We start from the raw sequence: 27226 nt of genomic DNA, 5'->3' as shown, positions 1-27226 counted from the left end.
GTGATATTTAACTTTCAGTGCGCACAGCATTGAGAAAAACAAACAAACAAACATTTATGAGTTTCAGGGTGCTTTCACACTTATAGTTTGGTTTATTTGGTCAGGACCAGGGGGAAAAATAATCCATTGTTGCTTTTTAGTTCTTGTCCAGTTGCTGTTAACGCGGTTTTACAAACCAAACCAAAGGAGTAAACATGAGGTTATAGCGACTGACCCGTAACTTGTTGTTTTGACATTTTTGGCGATTGGAGTTCTGCATTATAGACATGGAGAAATCAAATTGTGGTGACTGACAGTAATTTAAGCAGCACTTTGATGCACCGGATGTGCATATTTGTTTGGTGTGACAAAGAGCTCATGCAGAAATAAGTGATTATAATTGTCATTAATGGGCTATTATTAGACTGCAGTTGGATTGCACATTATGAATTATGACTAACATAGAAACAGAACCAAAAGATTTAGAGCTTATTACTGAGGGACTGCTGTCACACACTTCATAATGGACTTAATGAACTGACAATGTACACTGAGTTGTTTACAATACTGACAGTTTTGATAGCTTTTTAATCAGGGAAACTGCCCTCGCTGAGGTGCATATGTGCTACCATGGTTACATGTATGCATTAACTTAGATACATCAAAGGCTATAGATGGACTTTAAACGGTTCAATTATAAGATAGCAGACAGATTTCGTGATCAGCAGTTTGATTTATTTGTAGTTTAGATTTTTAAAATGATGCTAAAATGACATTTTGTCTATCATTAAAACCTGTGCTTGGTTTGTTTGCTTTCACACCACAAACAAACCACACCAGAATCTGTTTGCAAGCAAATATCAGCCTGAATGAACCGTACTAACTAGGCTAGTGGACCTGAATTTGTTTTAACCAAACAGGGTATGTGTGAAAGCACCCTCAAAAGCAGCATATCGATTTTTCAGTTTTTGTTTTTTTTTTTTTTTTATTGTAATTTTGGTGAGCTGACCCTTTTTTTGCCCTGATGAAAGTAACAACCTACTATGCTACGCAAATGATACTCAGTCTTCTCCAGACTTTGAGAGCTCTGTAGATGTCTGTTTTTATTTTTCATATTTTGCATATTAAATATCTTTATTTTTTCCTTTTTTAAAAAAAAACAGTATAAAATACACAGTATTGCACATATTAAATCAATTGCACTTCTTTAAGGTACAGATAAACATCTAGTTCTCTCTTGATGCTACAGCATAACTACTGAAAGAAACCTACTCGGCATGTACAAGAGTGGAGGTGTGAACCACATGTAGCCAACAGAAAGCAGCATGTTTGAGCGTGTGAGGGTAAAACCAGTGACGTCTAGTAGTTTGCAAGGTATTGTTGTGACAGATAAAGACCCTTTTTTTATCCCCTTGAAACCACTTTGGTGCATTTCCTGTCTTTTGGGGCAGTGTTTTTGGCTTTGAGAGTGACTTCGGTTTCATGCTCCTGCAGGCGTACTGTTTTCTTTTAGTTATTGGCTGCTTTCCCACTCTTTAAAATGGTATTAGCCCTATTTGATGCTATACAACATATATTTATATATAGTAAATGCAAATATTATTTTGGCTGTACATAGTCTTTGAACCCTGTATAGAGTTATTACATGAGTTTTTACTTTACAGTCGAATAGATGGGAAGCGATGAGCAAAGGCTGGTAATTACAAAAAAAAATTGTGAGAAAAACAAACAAACAAAAAAAGTCATTCTTTTTAAAAATTGTTTCTTTAAAAGCTAGAAAATATCCTGCAAAATTGAAGGGTTTTAAAATGCATGCAAGGCTACACGCCTGCCACCCTGCACTGTAGAAGCCCTGGTTGTGATCAGAAGTGGCACATTCAGTCTTTCTGGCTTTGTTTCAGTAGCTAATGGAGTAGCTGATGCAGGATACTGCAGCAATACAATCACAGCTATCTTCTGTTACCCCTCACATGTGCTAAGAACCAACATTGTTTATCATACTTGGTTTGGTGACTGAAACAATAAAAGATCTTTAAAGAAATGCTTCACCGCCCATATCACTATTTGTAAGTCAGTTACTCACACCATGTTACATTGAATTCAGGAAAAAAAATGGTTTTCTCACAAGCCTCAGTGAACGAAGAAACGGAAAGCATAGAAAATTCTTGATGAAACAAAGTCATTTGGTTCCACATCAGCAAACTATATCAAAACATGAGTTTGCAAACTCTCACATAACTGGTGCAGTATGATCCAAGTCTCATTTATCCAACTGTATGCACAGCACTTCCCAAAAAAATTTATCTTCGCCATCCTCTCGCAAACCTTGCTATTTTATACTGAGCTTAAAATGAAACTTATCTGTGCTCTCTTCAAAGCCAAAATCCCATGACAAAAACAGTAATTTTACCTCACGGTACACTGGAGCTGCTGGTCTACCACAGCCCCGATTAGTTAGTTTGTGTCACTTTTGTATTTTGAAAGTTTAGTTTGATTCACCAAAGTCACACAATAACAAAAAACTACAAAAGGTGGCAGTGGTAGACCAGTAACTTCTGTGTTAAGTAATGTAATTACTGATTTTGTCAATGGAGTCTGGCTTTAAAGGGAGCATAGACAAGTTTCACTTTCAGTTCAGTTCCCCATTGGGTTTTGTGAGAGTTTTTAAACAGATGATTTGATGTCCTTCTGAGAAATTTAACTCTGAAAGGACATTTAATAAATGTCTGTTATATGCTTATCTGTATTTAGATATTTTGATTTCAGTTATTAAAGGTTGAAAAGTAAAAATTTGTTGACATCTAGTCTTAGCCTAGATAAAAGAGTAAACAAAATCTGTGTAAATGACAAAAACATAACTATTCAGAATTTAAACATGGGGTAACGATTTTTAATGAATTTAATGATTGTTTTGAAATATCATCTAAAATCGGGCTATATGTACCCATAAATCCTATTTTGCCTTAGTTAAACACCGACCCCTTCTTTTTGTATTCATCAAGAATTCTTCTCTGTTTTTGGATTGTGTGTCCAACATGGAGGCATGAGAGAAAAACAAACATAACATAACAAGGGGTGAGCTATTGATATATAAATGATCATTTGGGGGGGGGGGGTGAAGTAATCCTTTAAACCTTTTTTTTTTATGAGCCAGAATACTCTATTGTGTTACTGATGAAGTCTGAATGTACAGACGTAATTTAGGGTATTGGTTTACAATGACCATATGCACTGTGAGGTTAGTAAGAACTAAGTTCAATGTATGAAAAGGAAGTAAGAATCATAACTTGACCTCCACTGCAGTGTAGTTTTTGAAATGCACAGCCCCCTTCACTCCAGCTCAAATAAATATATCCCCCTTAACCTTAAAGTGAATGTATATAGATATATATTTATATAGAAAAAAGTACATTGACGTCTAACTTTGCAAATGTTATTAAGAAAATAAGTGTTATTTATTCATTCTTTACTTCAAAGTCAGTTGATTCAAGGAGACATTTTAGAGATGGATAGAAAGTTGATCACAGAATTCCAATAAACATCTCTGACTTCTTTGTCCTTTAGGTCTCTTCTTTAGATATTATGAAAGTCTTCGATCTGTTCTGGTTAGTAGATGATCTACATGTGTGAGTTGATACTCAAAATAGTTCTTTTTAATTACTCTGGAGAAAAATGTATCCTGAACAGTGTTAATTGTGCTTTGCAATACGGTGATATGCTGTTGATGTAGACCTCAGAGCATCATGGTTGAGTTGCCAACCTCTCCTGGAGGCTGGGAAGAAAAGTCCCAACTGGTGAATAGAAATGCGACTGTCACTGAACCATTATCACAGAGTAGGACCCCGCAGACGTCAGCTAGAAAAATATATGCAAATAGGGAGAGGGAAATCAAATTTTGTCTTCTCACCTTGCTGATCTCCAAATATGTTGCTCTGGTGTAATTTCACACCCTGTTTGAAGAAATTAGTTCAAAATAACTCTGAATCCATTTTTGGTAAGCATGACATTTTTGAATTTTCCATGGAATCCACACTTGTGTCCCGTTATGCATCCTGTCAGCTCCGAGAACGGGCTCAGTATCCAGTGTTGGAGCTCTCCGTCGATACTGGTCTACAAAAAAAAGCCAAGATGTGATAAAACAGAAGATGACGGATAAACCAAACTGAAATGGACGACCAGGCAGACACATAAATCCTGTGCATCTGTAGCAGGGGAGGGGAGGAGACGGTCCTGTGTTTTCACAGGAACCAAAGTTTCCAGCGAGCGTGCTTCTTGGAGTCAGCTTTGGACTTGCGTTTTGGGGTGGAGGTGAAGGCCTCCTGGGGGTAAGGCAGGGAGGGGAAGTGGCCTTCCTCCGTAGGGCAAAGCCTTTTCATCAGCGGCTGCAGCTTGTCCTCCTGCTGCTTGAAGTCCAGCTCCACACTGCAGCAAAGAAACAGAGACACAAAGTCAGCTCAGACACTCACTGCATGCAGGGATTAACACCACCTCATCCAGGTGCTATTACAGCACACGCTAAACATCATCTGTCATATTTTTTTAAAATGTATTTATTTTTTTTAGTAGAAAGCCTCCCTGTTTATTCACTTTGTTTTTACTGCTGCCTTTGTAACTCAGTTTTTAATGCAACCCAAACACTGTCTTCACATGACTCATATCAAAGACCACCATGCTGTGATAATCCCTGCCATTTCAAGGAAGACTTTTATATTGAGAAACAAATATATGTTTCAGCATAACAAAATGAGGTATACAAGATGTATGTAAACCTGCATAATACTTTGCTTTACACTTTATACAGATCCACACTTATGCTGTTACACAGTCATTGATGAACCATAAAATGAGATAATGAGAAAGAAAAAGATTCAGAAAAAGAGAGAGGCGGTATTGTGACTTAAAACAAACCTAAACACCTAAAACAAACAAAACAAGATGAAAAGAGAAAAGGAAAATTAAATTTTGGCCTGAAATAGTTTATTCTATCATATTTATATGCTTTTGATAATAACTTATTAATCCTCTTCAAGTTCTACCATGTACGTGTTTGTTAGTTTCTACCATATTTGCAAAGGAACAGACACAAAATCAGCTCAAACACAAGCTGCTTGCATGTATTCCCTGTTTTCTCGTTCTGTTTTTATGGCTTGCTTTTTTAATTTGCTGCTGTTAATGCGACCCAAACACTGTCTTCACATCAGTCATATCAAAGCCCCCCATGCTATTATAATCCTTGCCATTTCAAGGAAGACTTTTATTGTGAAACACTTGCAGAATTGATCAGAATGAATCACCAATGGGTAATAACTGTATTTTCCTTATACTCACCGCAGAAGAAAATCTGGATTTTATATTCAACCAGCCTTTATTTCTTTGAGCAGGCTGGCCATTATTTGTAAACGGGCTTTTATTTGATAGCTTTAACCATGCGTATTCTTCCTTCATCACCACTGAAACCACTCAGGTTTCTTTCCCCTTCACGCTTCTTTTAATCTTGACATGTTTTGACTGCCACACTCTCCCTCTAACCGTATTAAGCATCTACGTTTGGGCCCGTTCTCATTGACCCCTGCTCAGGCATCTGTCACAGCATTGCTCAGTCTGGTACAGCGACCTACATTTCTCGCTCCCTCCATCCTCATTTCCCAGTAAAACCTCCCAATTTAGATCGTCTTTGATTGCATGTGGCTGCCCACTTTGGCTGCTGCTGCTGCGGCTGTTGTAGTTTTTGTTATTTGCATTCTTATCGTGATTCATAAAGTGAGAGGGAAGCCCATTAGTATTTTTCCCACTGAGGAGTGCTGGGTCACTGGAGATGGTTGAACCGAAGATCATTTGCTTTGCTAAAACTGAGATCAGAGCCTGGGTATTGATGCAAGCTTTTTAGGACTTTAGTTTATATCATGTTGCTTTGATCCGCTGCACAATATTACAGCATCAGCAATAGGTAATGGAGATGCAGAACAAATTCATTTGTGGGATTTTTGCACAAAAACACGGAGTCTTTTCCTTCTCAGTGTACTCCACGTTCCCCCAGGGTGCTAGGGGATTTATCTGGACCAGCCATCATTGTAATCCCACGCCCGCGCACATCTGACTACCAGGTTCTGTTAAGTGAAACTCAGATTACAGCCTCAGCTGTGGTAAGTGTAGAGGGACTTTAATCTGCTAAAGCCTCCTCCAGCCACTAGCCTGAGTCGGGCTGGTGGGTACTCTGACTTACATAATGGCAGCGGGATCCACTTCATGAATACTGCAATTTGCCTGGCTAGACGCTGCAGTTAACCATTGTGAGAGATTATGCAATGTCAAGGTGAGCCGCTTGGCTGCCTGCTCTGATTGAGTACACAAGGCATCTGTGATTATTGCCTGTGGCTACATAAGACATCTTTTTTGAGAGATTTTTACAGAGTGGCTATTTTTAAAATCTACATTGAATAGGACTTCAACACAACATACCTCACTTTTTATTATATACGTTGATGCTTTTGGTATTGTTAAGAACTCAGCAGACGTTAATGTGGGTGTCTGCCAGTGACTCCAGCGAATGTTGGGTGCTGAAGCAGACACTCAGCACTTTGCATTTGTTTGACTCAGGCCTTTACATGGGGCCAAGAACACTGCAGCTATTAGCAATAAATCACCGGCTGTTAATTACACTAGTATAAATCCGCTTCTCTTTGTGTAAAGTCTGTTAGAGTTTGTGTCTGCATGCACGTTTGTCTGCATTTGGAAGCGGTTGCATGTTTGTATCAGTAAGTTAAGTTCACTTCCAACCTGTTTTGTGCAACTTAAATAAATGGGTAAATTCCTTGTATGGTTTTATTTATGTAAGGCTGATAAGAATGCTACCATGTAGGGCTGGGCGATATGGGATGGATATTATATTGCAATATTTTTGTGCTATATCGCAATACATGATAAATATATGGATATTTTTAAATCTTAAAAGCACTTAATTGGTGCTGGAAATGAGAGACAGAATAGAACATAACTTTTTTTTTGGTACCCAATTGCGTCTTTGATGTGACAGTATTGTAGGATTGACTATTGCTACTTTGAAAAAATTGATAAATGATGATGTTCATACTGCTTTGAAGTGGAGGGCTTTCATCAGGGCAGATATTCTTGCAAATCTGAACTAAATCCAAGCAACTAAATCCAACTGTCTCCATAGAGGTTTTATTCTGTACATTTCACCTATATTGATAAATTTAATCAGATTTGTGCCTCTACTAGCTGTGTCCCTCCCTACCTTTGAAATCAAAATTCTACAACCGTTTACAGATCTTGTTTTGTTTGTGAACCAAGAATTGTAAATATGTGTGAATCTGAAATAAACTACAACTAAAAGGCAACCATAACCTCCCTTGCGATTCAGATATGTAGCCCTGTGCACACAATGTCTTTGTTTTGTTTGGCTGAGAATCTGAGAATTTTAACGCTCAGGAAAATACATTTTTCATGAGGTGTCTTTACCAATTCATGCCTGGATATTGTTTCACTGCTGCAGCTCTTTTTACTCAAAGTATTCAAAATCTTTCTGCCATACAAGTGGTCTGAAATTCAGCCGCCAGGCCTTTAGCAGGTGCCAAGAAAAGAGACTGAATTACTCATTTTTTGTTTTGTTTTGGTTTTACCCTGCACTGGTCTCCAAGTCTGCCAATAAGCTTACCTCATTTTCCAAAAAAAACCCCAACCTTTTTGTGGAGGGTGATTGAGCTCTGGCAGTCAGCGTCAGCCTTTAGACAGTATTGCTTAATTCCAAAAAACCTTTTGCTATAAACATGCTTTTACTCAATCTTTTATAATTTATCTGGACTGTTCTATCCAATCTGTTTTGGATTTTATTATCTTTTCACTTTCTTATGACTCATTTTATTGACACCCTCTTACTGTTGATATTTTTGTCTAATATATTAAAGCACTTTTATACCAGTTTTTTTTTTCCTTTGGTCAGGCCCAAGGGAGTTAAACTACAGTGTGTGAGCACAGCCCTCTGCGTCATGATGTATAATACTGTATGATCATGTCTTCTGAAGTCGAGCTCAAGCTCAAATATTAAATGTAATTCATGGACAACCAAATTAACAGGCTCTTGCAGCTCAAATAACTGTAGTAACGCAGCATCAAAGGATTCTGTGATCAATGACTGTGTGTTTGTCAGAGTCTAATGAGTGTGTGGTGGTGTCATAGTCTAGGTGAAGCAGTATGCTGAGTATTTCATTGCTTCTTTTTCTTCTCTTTAAAAACCTCCAATTAAGACTGTATAAAGGCACAGAGAGATGGATCTCTGACATTTTTTAGGCATCTTAGGGGAAGTGCTGTAGCTCAATGCTGCATCTGTTTTGTGGGATATGTGTCTCAGAAACACATACAGTACACTGTAACAGCGATAACCTGATAATAAAACAAATATTGTTTGTATAGGTATAATCAGTAGATGTGCTTTTAGTTTATGCTTTAAATGTTTTCTGCTTATTATTAGCCTTGTGTTTGTGTGCCTCTTAGATTTATTTTAGAATTGGTGTCTTTCTTATTTGTAATTAACTTTTATATTCAGAGATGCTTGAAATTGTAACATCAAGTTTGAAAAATCAAGGTGCTGCAAAAATTACCAAAAAATGGCTTTATGCAAGTTTTTACATCTCCATGCTGGCGACTACCGTGCATAGTTTTCTGGTTGTCTGTCTCACTCTCATGAGCACAATATCTCAGTAAAGATATTCCTGCTAAAAGGAATTTCTCCAAACTTGGCACAAATGTCCACTTAGACTCAAGTTTAAACAGCTTAGATTTTAGTGGTCAAAGGTCTCTGTGACCACACAAAAAGCCTTTTTGGCCATTGCTCAAAAATTCATGTGCTGATTATGATTATTTATTTATTAATTTTATTCACAAAAACCTCTTATAGGATAAAATGGTGAAGTGATGACATCATAAATCCAATAGGTCAAGGTCAGCTTCACTCTGACAACATATTGTTCTGCAAAAACACCTATCTGGCCATTATTCAACGCCATAATTTAGGAGCATAACTAGAGAGGTTTGATCCGATACTGAATCAGTGACACTTATATTGAAACTTGAATCTACACTGCTGATTGTGTAGATCTTTTTAGCTGCTGGCAAGCTGAAGATGTGTGTGAAGCATCCATGTTTTAGAATTTGTAGCTCTTTTGCAACAACATCCATATTTGAAGCAGTATCTGCTGTCATGGCTATATGTGAGTCAAGACAAACATGAATGTAAACTGCAACTTGACTGATTAGCAGAGGTATACAACTACAAGGTGATAAATCTAGTTTCACATATCAAGTAGCAGTTGTTAAAACTTAAAGAAACATTGCTGTCATAGTTAAGACAAACCAACACATCTTCTGTAGCAGTGATGTGTCTAAGCTCTAGATCTTGAGTAAATGGCATTGGCCGGGGTTTAACCTGTGAGAGCTGTCTCAAATTGATGGCTCAAACAACACTGTGAGCATTGCAAGTTCGAATATGTGCTCCTTCAACTTTTGTTGCGTGTCAGTCCCTCCCACTCTGCCATGTTTCTTGTCAGATCCCACGCTACTCTGCTCAGTCAAACACAAATGTCATGACTTGATTTCAAAAGATTAAAGTTCACACTGACAGCTGAGCTCAAATGCAGAAACGCTGTTTGTACATCTCCATTTCTAGCCTTTATTAAACATTTTTACATGCCTCATCTGGCACATTTTTACACCATTCATCCTACTTGATACCATGTTTGTGACGCCAGATTAGGAATCATTATTCATATACAATCGTGTGTGTCCTTTCAAGTCTGCATGCTACGTGTATTGGTGCTCTATCATAGTATTTTTCAGGCTATACAAAGCTCATCACTGTATTGTAGTCAGCCTAAATCCTTAAACACCCTCTCAAAGATCCACAGTGTACATATTTAAACAACCTGTAGATTCCTGGCGCTCAGAGCACAACTGTGATCCCTGTAGCTGTTTATTTTATCTTAACTTTTGTTATTTTTGTGCAGCTCTTTAATTAAATTTGCTACTCTTATCAAAAGCACAGCTTTCAATCTGCCAGGAGAAGCATACAAAGAAAAGGTAAAGTGGCCTGTGGCTTGGGAACAGCATAGGAAAAAAAAAAAAAACCTTAAATGTCACTGAAAAGAAAAAAAAATCTGCATAACTTCATTTGAAGAAAAAAAAAAGCTGAGTGAAAAGATAATCATCTCATCTTTGAAACATACTCCAAAGGCCTTTTAATGAAAAATGTATTAGTCTCTACCCGGCCCAGTTATCAGCATCTCCTTATGAAACTGTCACCGTCCCTGCTGCGTCGCTCCACATTCAGATTTTTAGCTGAAAGCGGATTTTGTTGGCATTTTCCCGTCCCCTAGCTGCCGCTCCCCTGAGTGGGTTGTTGGATCGGAACAAATTGAAGACGGCACTTTGGACCTTGTCAGTCTTTAACCTCTCTCCCCCACTTGTTCTGATTCCTGCTTTGTCTCTGTCTTACTCACTCGCGCTCTTTTCCTGTCATGTCCCCGCTCTCCAAAAAAAGCCTCATTCATCGTCATACACACCTCTCTCCTGGCCTTTACCCCACTTTAAACATCTGTGAGTCTTTATCTATTGTCGTCACCTTCATCCTTTCTCTGTCTCCCTGTTTCACATTCCCACCCTGCTTCCCTTTCTGTTGCCTTATCTTCTCTGGTTGTCCTCACTGTCCCTTCACACTGTCTGTCCTGCCGAGGATCACTTTTGTAACTATGGTTACCGGCTTGCCACCATGTTGGAAAACATCATTATGCTTGCACAAAAAGAGATATCTTCCCCCAGCAGAGTCGTGCGGCAGGACAGCCTCGCTGCTCAGTAATTTCCATATGTTATAATGTAATCAGCTCTTCAGCCTTTAGCAACGCTTAATTGATTTTCATAGCCTTGCACAATAGATTGGAGATCCCCCCTCCTTTTAAATACCCATTCCTTCGTCGGCTTCTTTTCTCTTCTATTATTTGCACTGCAGTGTTATTTAAAGAATGTTTTACCATCAGATAGTGAGTTTAATGATCAGCTGTTGCTGGATTAATCGCCAGATATGCAAGCTAATGACAAAATTGGACTGATGGGGTATAACTACAGTCCATTGTAAGCAATGATACCCAGTGGTGGGGACCTCCCCAATCGCCTCCCTTAATCACAAGCACTTAAATCTATCTCCCTGTTTGATCAGCACATTAGCCCATCTAAATGCAATGTGAAGAAAATGAGATTACAGGGTTACTGCGTCAAGACACATCCCGACTTAAGGCCCATGGTTTTGAAATAAGCGGAATTCATTTCAAACCCCTGGCTTTTTTGCACCATCCCGTCTGTCTCACTCTCTTCCCATCCAGCCTGTATTTGTCTCTCATGCTTACTCTCTGACTTCTTAGTTTCATCCCTCTCCACCTTTCTCAGTAATATTACATCACCTGGTAAGATGGAATGAGTTGCAATAATCTTTTCATCCCCTTTTCTCCTATTCTGTTTCAATGTCATGAGCGTTGTATTAAGCGTCGGATCCCCAAGTTCATTTGAACGCACACTGGTAGGAAGAGATAACGTGTTCCACAGAAACAGTGCGATAGAGAGAAAGTTACTGAGGGAGGATAAAAGAAAGAGTTCATGATGGTTCAGACTGAGGAAAGTGGGACCAGACAAGGACAAGAGACAACAGGAGCTTGTGTATTCTGTTTAAAGTCCATGCCCATGGGCCACAGCAGCGTATTGATCAGGTTCTGTTGTTATGCTAAAGACGGGCTCTGAGATGATGCCATACACTCTTGGGCAAATTGATTATACTGAAGAGTGCATGGCTGGCTCCTCACTGGGCTGCATTAAAAATGATTTATGGACCCATATGTCCACTCCAGTCATGAGACCTGCTATATCATAAACACAAGTGTTAGGACTTTGACCATGGCACAAAGGCATGAACACACTGACAAAAAAAAATAAAAATAAAAACACTAATAGATATTATAGACAGCTATTCTTCCCACATACAGTGCGTTCCTTCACAGCTCTGCTTCCCATCCTGTGTTCCTCCACCTCCGGAGAGGTTGTTTTCATGGAGATCTAAGTAATTAGATTGCCATTTAATCCTCCTGCCTGTGTGAATACAACTGCTATATTTGATTCTGTGTCCAATCAACACAATTTACCATGCCAAGCAATACTCTTAAAGGAGAACCTGGGTCAATTTAACAGATTTCAAACATCTCACTTAGAAATTTCTGCCCTTTATCAAGTTGAAACCTTGCCAGGCAGCTTTGTCAAAAACAAATCTTCTGTTTCGTATAGAGTTTCTGTTTTTCTGCACTTCCTGCACAGATGAAGCGTTTCAATTGATTGTGGCAGATTCAGGGAGCTGAATGTGGAGATTTGATGTTACTATGGCACCTGTTTGAAGTGTTATTGAGTGCATTTACATGGGCATGAATAACCCAGGTATGAAGTTTATCGAGGTTATGATTGTATTTGGGATATGGTCTTTACATGAGCACAGAAAAATTTAGTCATCCATATTACCTGTATCTATGAAAAAATACTATACTGGTATACTAGACACTGATTACTGCGGCCAATATGAACCTGTGATGCTTACAAAAAAAAAAAAAAAAAAACGGCAAAGACAGAGATTACTAACACTTGACAACTTCACTGCTGATTTCATCTCTGCTCTGATAGCCAGCAGCTGTCTGCTTTTAAAGCCGCCCACCGCCCCTTACTCTCTCTCTAAACCACACACACACACACACACACACACACAAACACACAGCGTACTGAGTATGTCCTGAAAGGAGCTAATGTAGCGATACTCTTATATCACTGTCCCCAACATAGGGGAACTGTCCCTATCCTCACATAGGACAGCGAAACAGTGGATGAAGATTCACAGCCTCTTTCATTAAAGAAAGACAAACTCTGTTTAGTTAATTTGTCACATGCACCAGTTAAGACCACACACAATACACAATAACAAAAAGACTGAGCCGATGAATTAAATAGATCTATAGGCAAGACAAAATACAAACAAATGACTGGAGCAGGTCCAGTTGCACTCCTAATGATTGGTCAAGCTCAAAAAATATACATTAGTGGTAGCAGATGTTCAGATCGTGGTGAATGTGTAGGGAACCCTGGGATCATAAACAGGATATTTATGTACATATAAACACACACATTGTATGGCTAAGTATGACCAAGACAAGGGACAAATCTGACCTTTGTCTGTGACCCCTTTATATAATATTCTTATAGTGTGTCTCATGGGATTTTAAAGTGCAGGTAAGAAAAATCTTGATAAGATGGATGGTAGGACCTCTCAGTGATACGTACGTATAATTGGCCCATATTCAAATGAGCACATTTTACCATAGCTTTTATCGTAGCAGCCTGCATTTTGCATATTTTAAATCCTCATTGGGAATTCAGGTCATGGCGATATATATACGAAACACCTTTCCCAACACACTAATGTTGAGTATAGGTACACTCTGAGCTGCCAAGAATATCTTGACAAAAAGAAGCGTAGAATGGAATTACTGATATTTCTTTTGAATATTGACGTGTTGTCACACTACAGTGTGTGCTCAAGCATTTGGGGGGGATTGTAAGCAAACGTCTCTAGTGTCTGCAGAGGCTGGTACAGCAGGGCAAGTATGGCCAGTCTTTACTCATGCAGGCAGAGCTGAGTTGGAGGATAAGTTGCCCAGAGAGAACAGGGCCTTCTCTTCCCCTAGGGGCCAAATCACATTAAACATGGTGCTGGCTAATTTATAACACCAGGCGAACTCCCATCTCAGCAGCTTGTCCTATCATCCAATCCTTTAACCCTGTACACAAACCAATGTTGTGCTCTTCCAGTGTCCTTCACATCATGTACCATAATTCAGCTCACCTCACCGCATCTCGCTGTCATTGAATTGTTGTAAAAAGCAACCGTTCTTGTTGTCCACCCTGCAGCCATTGCGGGCGGTCCTGCAGGATTTAAACACACTTTGCTTTACGACACGATGCACCTTCCTCAGTTCAAACATCAGAGGGAACAGAGCTGCGCCCTGCTCCTTCATTTTCAGGAGCCGATTGAAGTTTGGCCAGAGGCTTATCAGTTATTGAGAGCAGTAGATAGAAAATGATTTAAATGGTTCTTCAGAGGCAAACACCGGCTGAGTGGAACAGCAGTGTCCACTAAAAACAGTTTTATTGATCGCCTCTCACCCTCCTACTCTTTAAATCTCTTTTCTTTCTCATATTTCCCGCCTCCTGTTCTTTTACTGTTATACTTTTTCTGAGCACCAAACAAAAAAACACCCAGACACACATACAAACATGCACGCCAGGTTGTGTCATGTAATTTTAACTGTGAGCGAAGAGCCCTCATGGGGCTGCAGGCTGTCAGTCTCGCTGTGTATCAAAGAGGAAGGCTCAAGCCTGACAGAGGTGTTAGGACCTGCGAGGCTCTGTCAGGAGGTCAGGGCCACGGACTGATCCCACACAGTTCCACAGTAGGGCTGTAAGTGGTTATTTTTGTTATGATTAATATATGGATTTCACATGTGGCTCCAGGGATGGTTCACCACTTTAAGTCCAGACTGAAATATCTCAACAACTACCAGTGGGATTGCCATGAAATTCTGTACAGACATTTATGATGCCCAAAGGACGCATCCTAATAACTTTGGTGATGCCCTGACATTTCTTCTAGCACTATCCTGAGGTTTAATATCTTGATAAGTATTTAATGGGTTGCTGAAATTTGCTCGAAACATTCAAGATCCCCAAAGAAAAAAGTCAAATGACTGTGGTGATCCCTGACTTTCATTCAGTGCCATCATCAGGTCAGAATTTAAATTTGTAAAAATTTAAACTCTGAAACCTGAGCAAATAGGTTTGATTTATTTTTTCAGAAAACATTGGGGAAAGGCTATGAACAACTTTGAAAGAAATGTTCTAGAAATCCAAAAACGTTAGTAGACTTTGATTTTTTTTTAAAGGCTAGGGGGAAATTTACAGAAAGATATAATTTTAATTATTGTAATTAGATATTTTAAATTATGTAACAGAGTTGTAATTTTTTAGCACTCCTCTTTGTAGTTTGTTTTACTTTACTTTTTTCTTTCTTTTTTGCTCATTTTCAGTTAATGTTCTTGTAACTTTTTATTAATTTCCTTCTAATTTTGGTCATTTATTTTTTAATTGCTCATCACCATCATCCCGTGTTCTTTTAAGAAATCAAGACAGTTTACTTACTAACCTTACTTAAAGGGTTAAGGTTATTGGTATTGGTACTGGTGTGATTATTTTCAAATGATACCCCATCTTAAGGAATACCCCAAGGTTTGAAAGCCCTACAGGACAACCATTCAAAAACTGCAAACTTTACTGCAAATCTCCACATCTGAGTAGCTCGAACCAGACACAGTTGTCCCATTTTCTGGATAAACTTCAGAAACAATTAATTATCAAAAAAGTATGCCAATTAAGTTCCTGCTGACCGACTAATTGGTAAAACGACTTCTTGTCTCAGCATTATTTCACATAACACTAAAGAAACTTTGGCAGAAATTTACATATATTTACAAACACACACACACACACCTTCATAAAGAGAGAACTGTAACATGGCAGACTAATGACTTTGGACTCACGTCCTTACTGGTTGTCAAATCAATGAAAGGGAATTTGAAAGTATGCAGAGGCTCAGTTGGCTTGGCAACAGCACACAGTGATAATATTTCATGATGCTTGGATGATAATTAATTGCACCTTTCATGGCCTTGTGCTCACTCATTCTATAGTGTGTATCCTCTCTGCTTTTCAACCTTTCTCTAAGTCCAGCCAACCATTCACCTGTTACAACCCCTTCAGTGAATCAAAGGGTGTCAACGGACAAGGAGAGAATCAAACAAAGATGTATAGATTGAGAGAGAATGAGAGCAGTGTGTAAATGTCACACCTCCCTGTGTGCTCATTAATAGCATCCACATTAGTCTTGCATCTCCTTCTCTTCACTGTTCCTTTTCCACCTGTTCACTTTCCCCTCAAGGAGAAAGGACAGGGCACATTTGGATCATCATGTCTTTGAAGAGGAATGGCTACTAACCTGTAAATAATGCATGCACTGTTCCGGCATGTGTCGCAGTTGGCCGTGTCCTGTCCGGTTCGATAGGAGAGTCTGCGGGAAAGATAAGAGTTGTGAATGAGTAATTACAGGTCTTGTTAAGCTGCTCCCCCCCACCTTCCTTTCTCATCTTGTTTGTCATCCCTTGTTAGCGGTACCCAAGTAAATGAGGGTGATGAGGAGTCACGCTGCCCTCCTGAGTGGCCTGTGCCCGGCTGCCGTGGCAGGAAGAGCACAGTGTCGGCCATTAGCTGTGACTGACTGATTTGAGGTCAGATAAGGCAAAGTAGAACACCAATAGTAGACGAGTTTCTGGGCTGCATTGAAAGTAATTTTCATCAAGGAGTTACCGTCTAAGTTTACAATTAAATTACAAATACTGTGATAAAATAATAAAAATAGGTGTGACTGCAACTAATAACTATTTCATTATCCATTAATCTTTTGATTATTTTCAATGTTTTATTTTATAGTGATAGCCATGGCCAGAGTATTATGTTCAAGAGGTTGTCCATGCGTGTGTCCCATTCTCGTCAATGTGATATCTCAAGAAAGCTTTTAGGGAATTTCTTCAAATTTGGCACAAGCATCCACTTAGACTTATTGATGAACTGATTAGATTTTGATGGGCATACGTCAAAAGTCAAGGTCACCGTGAACTCTTTTGTCTCGTTCTTGTTAAACCAATATTGCAAGAATACGCTGAGGGAACTTTTTTAAAATTGGCAGAAACGTCCACTTGGACTAAGTAATGAACTGATTAAAATTTGGCGGTCAAAGGTCACTGTCACTGTGACCATGTATCTGTCTCATTCTCATAAACCAGATATCTCAAAAACACCTTGAGCGAATGTCTTCAAATTTGGCACAAACATCCATTTTGAGTCAAGGATGAACTGATTAGAATTAGGTGTTCAGGGATCAAGGTCACTGTGACTTTGCATCTATCTTATTCTCATGAATGCAGTCTCTCAAGAACACTTTGTGGGAATTTCTTGAAATTTGGCACAAACGTCCACTTGGACTCAACAATAAACTGGTCAAAGGTCACTGGGACCTTGCATCCATCTAATTCTTTCAAAGGCGATATCTCAGGAAGGCCTTGAGAGAATTTCCTTAAATTTGGCAGTAACCTCCACCTTAACTTAATAATGAACTGAGAATTTGGTGGTCAAAGGTCAAGGTCACTGTGACCTCACAAAACATGTTTTTGTCCATAACACAACATTTCACACAAACGTCTGAAGGATAAATGATGAAGTGATGATATTTTATTTCATCTAAAAAGTCAGTTTCTTATTGTCATCTTCACTGTGACATCATAAAGTAATGCATAAGGTTCTGTTTATGGCCATTATTGAGTGCCATTACCAAGGAACAGAAGAGGAGAAGTTTGGTCAGATTCTTAATTGGTGACACTAATCCTAAAAATCTGCTGAGCCCTCATGTTTTTACAGACATTATTGTAAACTGTACCTTCAGCTTTACTGGTTGAAGGAGGCAACAACAAGCATTAACTCTAACCTTGGATGTAAATGTGAGAAAAATGCCTAACGCAGTCTCCCAGAGTCCTATATGACATCTGTATCTACTTTTCTTAATATCAAGGCTTTTTACTCCCACTGGAGAAATCCCATTATTGATTAATCCATTCTGTACTAGGTAGTGTTGTAAAACACACAGTTATAGTTATCCTCAGTAAGAACATTTTTATAACCAGTTATTATCTGAAAAATACAGAAATGGAAATGAGATGGGACCTCTAAGCAGATAAAATTTGACAGTTTTGCTTAGGACAGCAGCCATTCGGCTTTATACTGTCGGCTCGTCTTAATTTTGTTGATATTGATTCACCGAACTCTCATTCAAACTCATCAATATCCTATTATAATACATCCTGTGTCTCCTTATATATCGTTCTATTATCAGTTGCCTCTGAAATAAAATATTGTCATTGAACCAAGTCTCCATTTTAGATTCCTATTTCCCTTGGGGCAGCTAAAGACCATGTTATGGCCCTGGAGGGATCTACTTGGTTACATGCTTCATGGGCTCAATGGCTTTTTTATTGGATTGGCATGTGGAAATGTGCATATTGATTGACAGTAATAGTTTCCTCCTATAATTAATGACATGTTAAAATGGAAGTACTGTGAACTCACTTCACCAATGACAAGTAGGAGATCTTCTGCTCATTTTTGGTGGGGTTACACAGCTGCACCAACAGAAGCAGTCTTGTAAGTAAAACTGGCCTTTTTGGAGCTGATATTTACCCAGGTATCATGCTTCATCAACCACTCTCCTTCACAATGAAGTGGTTATATAGAGTCACACAAAGAAGCTTCTGAAAACAAGTGTTCCTCTACTAAAGCAGTTTTTTAGCAGTCTTCACAGTGGTTGAAAGGTAAAAAAAAATCTGTGTCAAAAGGTCAAATTGTTTCGGTTGTATTTGCCCCATTTTGGGGATATCTATTTTAGACATTTATTTCCTTTCCCCATTTCAGTGGGTGTCAGTAGAATTTAATTTTAGGTGCTCACAGCAATGGAAAACTTAGAGCAACATATCTTTTCAGAAACTATGTCCTCGTTTCTCTGGATCTCAGTTCAACAATGGAAAAACCATTCACTATGAGGTAATGGGGATACTGTTATGAGGGGGGATGTTGCTGTTTAATTTAGGTTTTCAGTGGTTTTTTATTTGTTTATTTTATCCCTATTTATATTTAGACAAAAAAAAATAAACAAACAAGAAGCCCCAACTCATTTCTATGAGAGACCTGGCTAAGGTAACAGCCATGCCGAATCACAACATATCAAAATACAACATGATATATAAACCTTCACAAAAATTAACACCCCAAACGAAATTCCATTTACCTTGGGTATAGGCAAAAATCTTAGTGGCCACAAGATGTAAGAATTTGTGTGTGTGTGTGCGTGATTATTTTTTATTTTTTTATTTTCATTAATAGCAACCAATACGATACCCACCTCCCTTCCATGGATATGTATAAACACAAGAGGAAAAAAACATTCAAAGTAAGACTTTTTAAGTCTTTCAGAATTTTTTTAGAGTGTTTAATGCTCTGATCATAGATTTTGAGAAAAACGCCCTCAAATTTATATCAGTGGTTTCACAAAATTGCCTCTTTAAAACAGTCACTCAAAACACTCAAAGACACTTAAAAACTATTATTCAGTCTTTGGTCAGTGTAGTTTAAATATCTTTACTTACAGGTAATTCACAATAATTTAACATGACTAAAATGTTTCGTCCAGGAAGAGATGGTTTTTCCATTGGTGTTATGCATTTTGGTCACAGAGAGCTCTTTATTAACTTTGTTAAGGTAAATATTAATCCACTGTGATTCTTGTGTGTGTGTGTGTGTGTGTGTGTGTGTGTGTGTAATTTTGTCAACCAACCCTTCGCTGTCATTAGTTAGTGTTTCTGAAATGAACATTGCTGCAAAATCCATCGGATTCTTCTCCTCATTGACGTCAATGTGCTAACTTTAACATTTAGTTCTTGTCTCTAATCTTTGCAGTAGCAGAGACATTTTTCAATTCTCCCTCTCTTGTCACTCTAGTCACGCTGTCCATAAGGTGCAGCACCAATAAAAATTAAGCTGCTATCATAAATTTCTCTGTATCTACTCCTCTCCGTGCTTCATTCTCTGACAGGTATATGAGCGGTGTTGATATCAATATTGTTACTTAAGGATGAGGTAATGGGGAGAGTGTGAGAGGAGGATGAGTGCAGTGATATGGGGAAGTTTGCAGCTTGGATTAATTGTAATTAAGGGTCTTGCCATTAGAGAGGGGTTAATAGTGCAGTGCAGCGGGGATGTTCAAAGCCGTCCTCCCAGGTGAGCCGATCAATAAGCAGCTGATGGGGTTCGCGGGCAACTGGGTCACGTCCTTTAAACAACTCACCCTTACTCTCTCTATCTCTTGCCCTCACGCTGTCTAGATCTTTTTCTCCCTCCATCTTTTGTCCCTCCCTGCCCCCTCTCTCATGCTGAGTTGATAAGAGAAAATAAGAGAGCAGAGCTCATTTCAGCAAGCCTCCCTGGGGAGAACGGAGCCAAAAGTGCCATTAACAGTATATTTATCCATCCTACCCCCTTTGTGCTACTAGGTAAGATCCCCCAAAGGTCACTGAGTGGGTGGGAGGCTGAAGGCACAAAAACATGCACACATACACAGCGTTAATAGACAGGCTAGCAACAAGTCCCCCCATGAGAGTGATTAATTGGGTCTAGCCTGCCAACACTGGCTGATGATGCAGCAAATTTATTCCCGAGCTTTGTGCTGTTGGATGCAGCCAATGATGTACTCTGGAGCTGCATCACACCTTTCACACTGTGCTGTATGCCCAGGGCAGAGCTGCACCCGAGGGCATTGTGTAAGTGTGTGATGCATGCATGGCGTGTGGGGACATAAGGTGAGTCAGTGTGCTCCAAACTTAAAACTTTTTTTCCCAGCAGCTTTGTAGGAGCTGCTCAAGCAATTTCTAAAGTTCTGATAACACAATAACAAATGGAGATGTAGCCTCGCCCCTCCTTGTCACCCTCACTCACTTTCTTTCAGATGCTTGCTTTCTACCTGTTTTCCCCCTTACTGTTTACATTCTCGTTGAGTAGCAAAGTGGGAGATGTTGTTTTGGGTGTTTGAGGTTTGGAAGTCCTGTTCATTTTCTGCATTGAGGGTGTTAGGTGACTTACGTTTAGGTCACTTCCAATATATGTATTAACATAAATAGGGCTGCCCCTTGAAAGTAGTACATTGAAATCATCAGTGGTAGACCACTCAGATGACAAAGATTGCCTAATGTAAGCCGTTTGTCTTTATTATTATTACTTTTTTTGTTAGTCAGTGTGCTGTACAGTGTGCTTCTAGTGACGTTTTGCTCTCCAGATTTTTTCTGTGGAGTGAGAACTCTTTCACACACCTTGCACATACATAAGGCACTTTGCACCATGTACTTATATTGTCTGTTGTCTGCTACCTGCCAAGGGACTACGGATGTACATAAGTGGTCCTGCAAACTGTGGCAATTTACAATTGTATTTTATACTGATGTTCATTAATATGCTGTGTCCCTTTTCAATAAACATTATATTAATTAAAGACTAAATTGATTAACCATCTGGATACCTATATGAGGACATGCTCACTGAGTAAGGATGCCAACACACAAAGGCCTTAAATGCAGCTGAATTATACTGGGCAGAGTTTGTTGTTTGGTTGTTTTTTCTGGACATGCATTGATTCCTTGACATGTTTCACAGTCAGTGTTTTGTCTATGTTCAAAGTAAAATTTAAATAGGGCTGCAGGGTAGCATTTTCTCCCTGTTGAGGTGGAGAGGAGGGTACGGGATACACCAGGCCTTTAGACTGGAACTGTACCTTATATGGTCACATGTGACAATATAAATTGATGGATTAATTAAATCACAGAGCCTAAATTCTGATTCATCACTTTAAATTAGTTCACTTTTTGATTCTGGCTGCATTTGCGATGAAATCTGCAACTATTGTTGATTTTTTTTTCAGTTGCGATGATGAAGTGAATTTCCTACTGCATTGATTTGCGCCTCTGACTGGTGTCTTCACAATGAATCCTTAGATTGAGGTTGCAACTGTCGTTCTCTTTCTCCCTTTTTTTCCCATTCCACTGACTTGTTTTCTTTCTCCTGAAGCAACACAGAAAAGGGGAGAAATAAAAGGAAAAATTTAAAGATCATTACTATGGCTAGTTGAATGTAGAACAGATATCAATGGAATAGTCGACTCTGTTTTATTAAGACTACCAAAGCCTTTTTTTCTATGGCTTTTTTCTTTTTTGCATGTGTGTGTTTGTATAGGGCAGAATTGTGTTTTTCATTACTCTCAGCGTATTGTGGCACATTGTTTTTGAGCGGCATGCCACGAACACATGCGTCATGATGAATGCACACAGTGTTGCACTTCCTCCCTTGAAAAATGAATGTCATACAACATAAGCAGTTATATATCACACATAATTGCACTCGCAGTATCTATAGCCGGTGGGCACTGCTATTTGTTGTGTCAGTGACATTTATGTAAGGGGAGCATGAAGCTAATGTAGTGTGACTAAAGCAGCATTAGAATACTTGCTTGGTTCACTTAAAAAAATGTAAATATGTACAGGAAGGCGTGCTTGTATAGAAAAGTGGAGGTTTTGGTTTGGCTCAGATGGATTACAAGAGGCTTACACTGCTCAATGACTTTAACTGCAGGCTTTGTAATTAACGTATGGAAAGACTGTGATTGTTTCTTTATGTATGTGACCAGATGGCACAATTAAACAGCAGTCACCAATTTTTATTTACAAATGAAGTCTCTCCTCTCTTTTCCTCTCCTCTCCCTCCTGCCACTTTAGACACATCTGATAAGCCAGATGTGCTCGGCAACACAGAGAAGATGGCTCCCCATGCTGCACCACATGTCCGCTCACTTTTTCACTCACACAGCACACTTTTATGAGTGTGCTGATAAGGAGATTAAGGCTGCCTTGTGTGAGATTGAAAGAGGATAATTGCTTTTTCAGATGGTGTAAACTCACACCGTTGAAGGATCTGCCTCTTGCTTGAGCTCCGTTGAATAGTTTTACACTCAAGTTGATATTGAGAGTTGCTTTCAAACACTTTGAAGCATTTGTGGTCGTATGCTGTAAGCCTGACAGGTGTGTCTGTGTGGTTAATTCCCAAAGGGTCTGGACTCCAGGTTGGTATGATGTTGATTATATGGATTTTCTCACTCCGTACCTCTCCACAGTGCCGGTCAAAACAGATAGGGATCTGAGTGCCGAGCCCCAGCAATTCACTTCAGCAAATTGGCCATTTTGTTTGCCTCATCCCTTTGGATAGACAATCCTCTATTTCAGCGGGCTAGATGCTATCTGCAGCCCTTTTGTATATACTCAGTATCCATTGGACAGTAAATGGCTTTTTCACAGGCCATGGCTTTTTCAAAGGCCTTGGACTTACTAGATAAACATGGCGAGCGGCTCGATGAGGCCAATTGTTAAATTTCTACTTTTTGTTCAAGCAAGTGTCACTCTGATATGATATCCTCTTTTAATTAAATTCCCATGTTTAAAATTTGATATATTGAAAATATATAAATAAATTCATAAAAAAAGTTCATCCCCAAATCACTTTCCCCTCCTACCTGTGATGCTATTGATCTAGATAGTTTTGATGTGTGTTGCCAAGTGTTGGAGATATCGGCTGTAGAGACGTCTGCCTTGTCTCCAATATAACAGAACGAGATGGCACTTGGTTTGTGGTGCTCAAAGCACCCAAAAAATTAAAGAAAGAAAAAATTCAAAGAACTCAACAGGAGTGACCAAGATAATCCACAGACCTCTGTGTTAGAGGTGTTGGAACTTTTTTCTCTCTACCAAGCTACACCTGCTAACTGTGTCACCATGCAGAAGGAAGCGTGCATCTACTCATCGACAAAGGCTGGTGGTCATGACATCCTGAGCTGTAAACATTAATGGTGTCCTCCTCCGCTGAGCTGTAATGTTAGCTAGCCCAGTGGGGATAGGTTAGCTAGAATTTCATGCACTCTTCATCTTTTGCACATTGGCGAATGTAATTCAGTAGAAAGTAGTTTCTACATGTAACTGCTCACAAAAAGGTCTGTGGATTATTTTGAGTAGCTGGGTCATGATTTCTGGGAAGAGACATTGCTGCTAAGCTCTTCAAATGTATTTTTTTTTTTTTTTTTTTTGGCCCCGAGCAACACAAGCTGAGTGCTAGCTCTTTCCATTATGTTGATGGAAGACAGAGTCCCTACAGCTGATATCTCCACACTCTGCAACTCACACCAAAACAATCTGGATTGATGAAAAGCACTACAGGTAAGAGAAAAAATATAAATCTTTGATTTTGGGGTGACCTGTCCCTCAAAGTATTCTTATTAATTCTTGAGGAAACTACTGGCAGATGCAGGCTGCGTCATCACTTATTCTGATCTCACACACATCGTTATGTATTTAGTGGCTGAATCAGCTCAATTTTAAAAATAGTGACAACATATCAGCTATTTCCTGGCCTTGGGTTTAACATGGTTGAAAGGCCACATTCATAGTGTCAGTGTTTCATACAAGGGGTCATCAAACCACTTGGGTCATATTGAGGGAGATGAAATGTCTGTAAATGAGTTTTCAGCAGGTCCGTCATATCTGGAGGGAAATCATCAAAGAGACACTGCTGTAATAGCACTGCAGGGCACATCCAGGTAAAAGCCACATCATCCCAGCTACATGCAGCTGTGATCTCTTCTTCAACACTCTGTTCTCCAGTCAGGGTCCGACTGAACAGCTGTCACAGATACAAGCTTGTCCCTAAGATCTAGAAATAATGTGACACATCAAGAGGGTACTTTTCCCGCTCATGCTGAATGATGAATGTGCTCTGTGTCTCTGATGTTTGACTTGGCTTAACCCTGTGAACACAAGGCCAGGCCCTTCTCTCAAATGGGATTTCTCAGTATCCTCACATTTTTATTTATTTTTTTGCCAATGAATGCTTGTCACCAGTGTAAAGTAGGGAGGCACCAGTCCAGTTCACTCGATCAGTATCGGCCCCAATACTGACCCTATTACGGAGATCAGCCATTAAGTGACAGATCCACACTTTCTTAGTCAATGTTATAAGAAAGGTCAGTGTTCAAGCGGTCAGTACAGTCACGTTTGTCCGCCAACTCAGTTTTAAGTGTTACAGCAATCTCTGGCTTCTGTACCGTACATAAATATGATTTAAGCCAGTTCAATTTAGTGATCTGTGCATATTAGGGAAAAAAGAGGGCTACAGGTATTGGATAGGTACTCATTCAGTATTGGCAGGTACTTTGAGGTGAAGTATTGGAATCGTCATCGACAGAGAAAAAATCTAATTGGTGCATCTCTAGTGTAAAGCACAGGCTATTGTGAGATGTCTTACCCTTCTCTGTGGGCCTCCCCCTTCTCCAGCTCCTGGATGACACCCAGCAGCACCTTGATGGTCTCTTGACTGGAGCTGATGAGATTTTCCATGGCCTGGAGCTGTGCTTTAACATCCCCGTCCTGATTCATAGGCACTATTTGCTTGCAGGCCTCCTGTGTTTGGTCGGGCGGTGCCCCACCAGCCTCACCACCTCTGCAGGGTGTCAGAGGCTCCTCCATGCCCCGTAGAGGCCGGGCAGATAACTGTCCGGTGTGGCACTGTGCCTGTGTTGTACAGCCTCCGCTGGAACGTGGTAGCGTTTCACTCTGCAGCCCGTTGAGCTGCAGGGCTTTCTTCCGCTTGCTCCGCACAGATGGACTGTCCAGGCACTCCACCTGCGTAAGGGAGTTCCAGGCGATGGGGCCTGTAACCTTGGAGGCCCTGTCCGGCAGGGTTCGGGACGAGCCCTCCTCCAGATTGAGCAGCTGCCTCTTGGCCAAGCGGTCTGTGTCGGCCTCCCTGTGTTGTAATCCTGTCCTGGCTTTGGATGGGACACTGCAGAGCTGGTACTCTGCCTGTGCTCCGGCTCCGCTTCCTCTCTGTGTGTCTGCAAGGCAGTCTGTGTCTGCAGAGCAACTGAGCAGCAGAGCGTCAGAGCACAGGCCATCAGGTGCAGTGTGCTGCTCCACTGTGGCAATGCACTCATTAGTATGGAGCAGAGCCCTGGTCCTCCGGACTCCACTCCCCCCGCAGGCTCCCTCCTCCTCCTCTTCATCTAAACCCTGCTCAGCAGCCTTGGACTGTTTCACCTCCATGACAAAACCGTTATTCTGACCTTTATAAGTTTCCACAGCCGCCACGTGTTTAAAAGTGTGACCTTTCTTGCGCTCAAAGGGAAAGGTCTGATAGCGTTTCTTCAGGTCAGGGGATGTCTGCACACCCGTGCTCCTTGTGACGTTCGGGATAGATCTGCGGGCAGGGACAGTCATGTACTTGCGGTACGCCACTTTGTATGAGATCGGCTTGCCGCCTTTCCCTGCTGCCTGCAACTCCGCCTCCCTTTGCTCATTCTGTGCCTCACAGATATCCTTGAAACGCACTTGCAGGGCCTTGTTTCGCTTCCTCACCTGTCGACTGGCTTCCAGGGAATACTTCACCTCCAGTGCCAGCGAGGTGGAGGGCAAAGGCGCTGCCTCCGAGTCAGACTCTGAGTTGGTGAGCATGCATTTGCCACCCTCCTTGCTCACCATGTTTCCTGAGGGACATGGAAAAAGACGCTGTGTTAATCATCAGTAATGGACGGCTTCGACAAAGACCCTGGCCTCACTACTACATCCCACTCGACAGAACACACCCGCTGTCTAAGCTCAAGGAGAAGGGAGGAACCTGTGCAGTTATTTAATGAATATTATTAAAATGTGCCTTTATCACACACTTGTCATTATGCATGCCAAAAAGCATAGCAAATATGAATTTTAAAGGAGCAGACCTTTCATATATTTGAATATAGTATAACAGGAATCATTGAGTTTGACATTGGAGTTTCAACAGTTGACACTGAAGGCATGGCGATGCCATGTCTAAAGATTCCATATGCATACACTTTATATTTACCCTAGAAAGAAAACCCTTTCATTTCCTTTTTATTGCCAGTTGGCGAGGGTCTTTTGTGCTTGCCAATCCTTCTGTGTTTATTTACTGAAAAACTGCAAGCGTTATGGTTTAAGCGTGCCCTAAAAATAATCTTAGCAGATATCCGTGGTGCATTTAATCTTCTTCTCTGTGAAAAACCAGTAACTCCAATTTCAGCATCATTTCCATCCATTTATCGTTGCCAGTTAAAGCTGCTTTGACTATCAGTTCCTCCTGCTCGTAGTTGATGAGCGTCTCTGTTTGTATGGGAGCTATCAGACACTGCGCTTACAATCATACACACCCCCCAACACACTTAGTTAACAGAAGCAATATACTGTTGACTCCTTTGAAGAATGTGCCTGAGGTCTGCAGTTTATTTCTATGGTTCATTAGGTTCAGCAGGATTCTTCACTGTCTGACCTTTCTCTCATACAGTTAATAATAGAGCAAAAATAGAATTTTGGGCCTATTTGGAGGCACATTTTCACTACTC

The 27226-nt window shown here is 40.1% G+C and overlaps 2 protein-coding genes across 4 annotated transcripts in view; one reads left to right on the top strand and one right to left on the bottom strand.

The window, feature by feature from the left end:
• The window catches only part of dock1 (dedicator of cytokinesis 1), a 243383-nt gene that overhangs the window by 104452 nt on the left and 111705 nt on the right, over positions 1-27226 (top strand). The window lies entirely within an intron of this gene.
• Positions 4107-26348, bottom strand: LOC121958876 (inhibitory synaptic factor 2A). The gene is made up of 3 exons (XM_042508039.1): positions 25117-26348; positions 16121-16192; positions 4107-4401 (listed from the first exon to the last, which is right to left on the bottom strand). The coding sequence occupies exons 1-3, from the start codon at positions 26346-26348 to the stop codon at positions 4218-4220; spliced, it is 1488 nt and encodes a 495-aa protein (XP_042363973.1). The 3' UTR covers positions 4107-4217.

Source organism: Plectropomus leopardus, chromosome 19, assembly GCF_008729295.1.
Source record: "Plectropomus leopardus isolate mb chromosome 19, YSFRI_Pleo_2.0, whole genome shotgun sequence".
NCBI classification, from domain to species: Eukaryota; Metazoa; Chordata; class Actinopteri; order Perciformes; family Serranidae; genus Plectropomus; species Plectropomus leopardus.
The sequence above is the reverse complement of the archived record's forward strand: the minus strand, read 5'-3'. Positions and strand labels throughout refer to the sequence as shown.

Bases quoted from the DNA above. Each gene is read 5' to 3' on its own strand.
- LOC121958876 (XM_042508039.1), bottom strand. From the start codon at position 26,348: ATGGTGAGCAAGGAGGGTGGCAAATGCATGCTCACCAACTCAGAGTCT. The intron at 16,193-25,116 runs GTAAGACATCTC...TCTTTCCCGCAG, and splicing joins GGGGAGGCCCACAGAGAAGG to ACTCTCCTATCGAACCGGAC. The intron at 4,402-16,120 runs GTTAGTAGCCAT...TCTTTGCTGCAG, and splicing joins AGTGCATGCATTATTTACAG to TGTGGAGCTGGACTTCAAGC.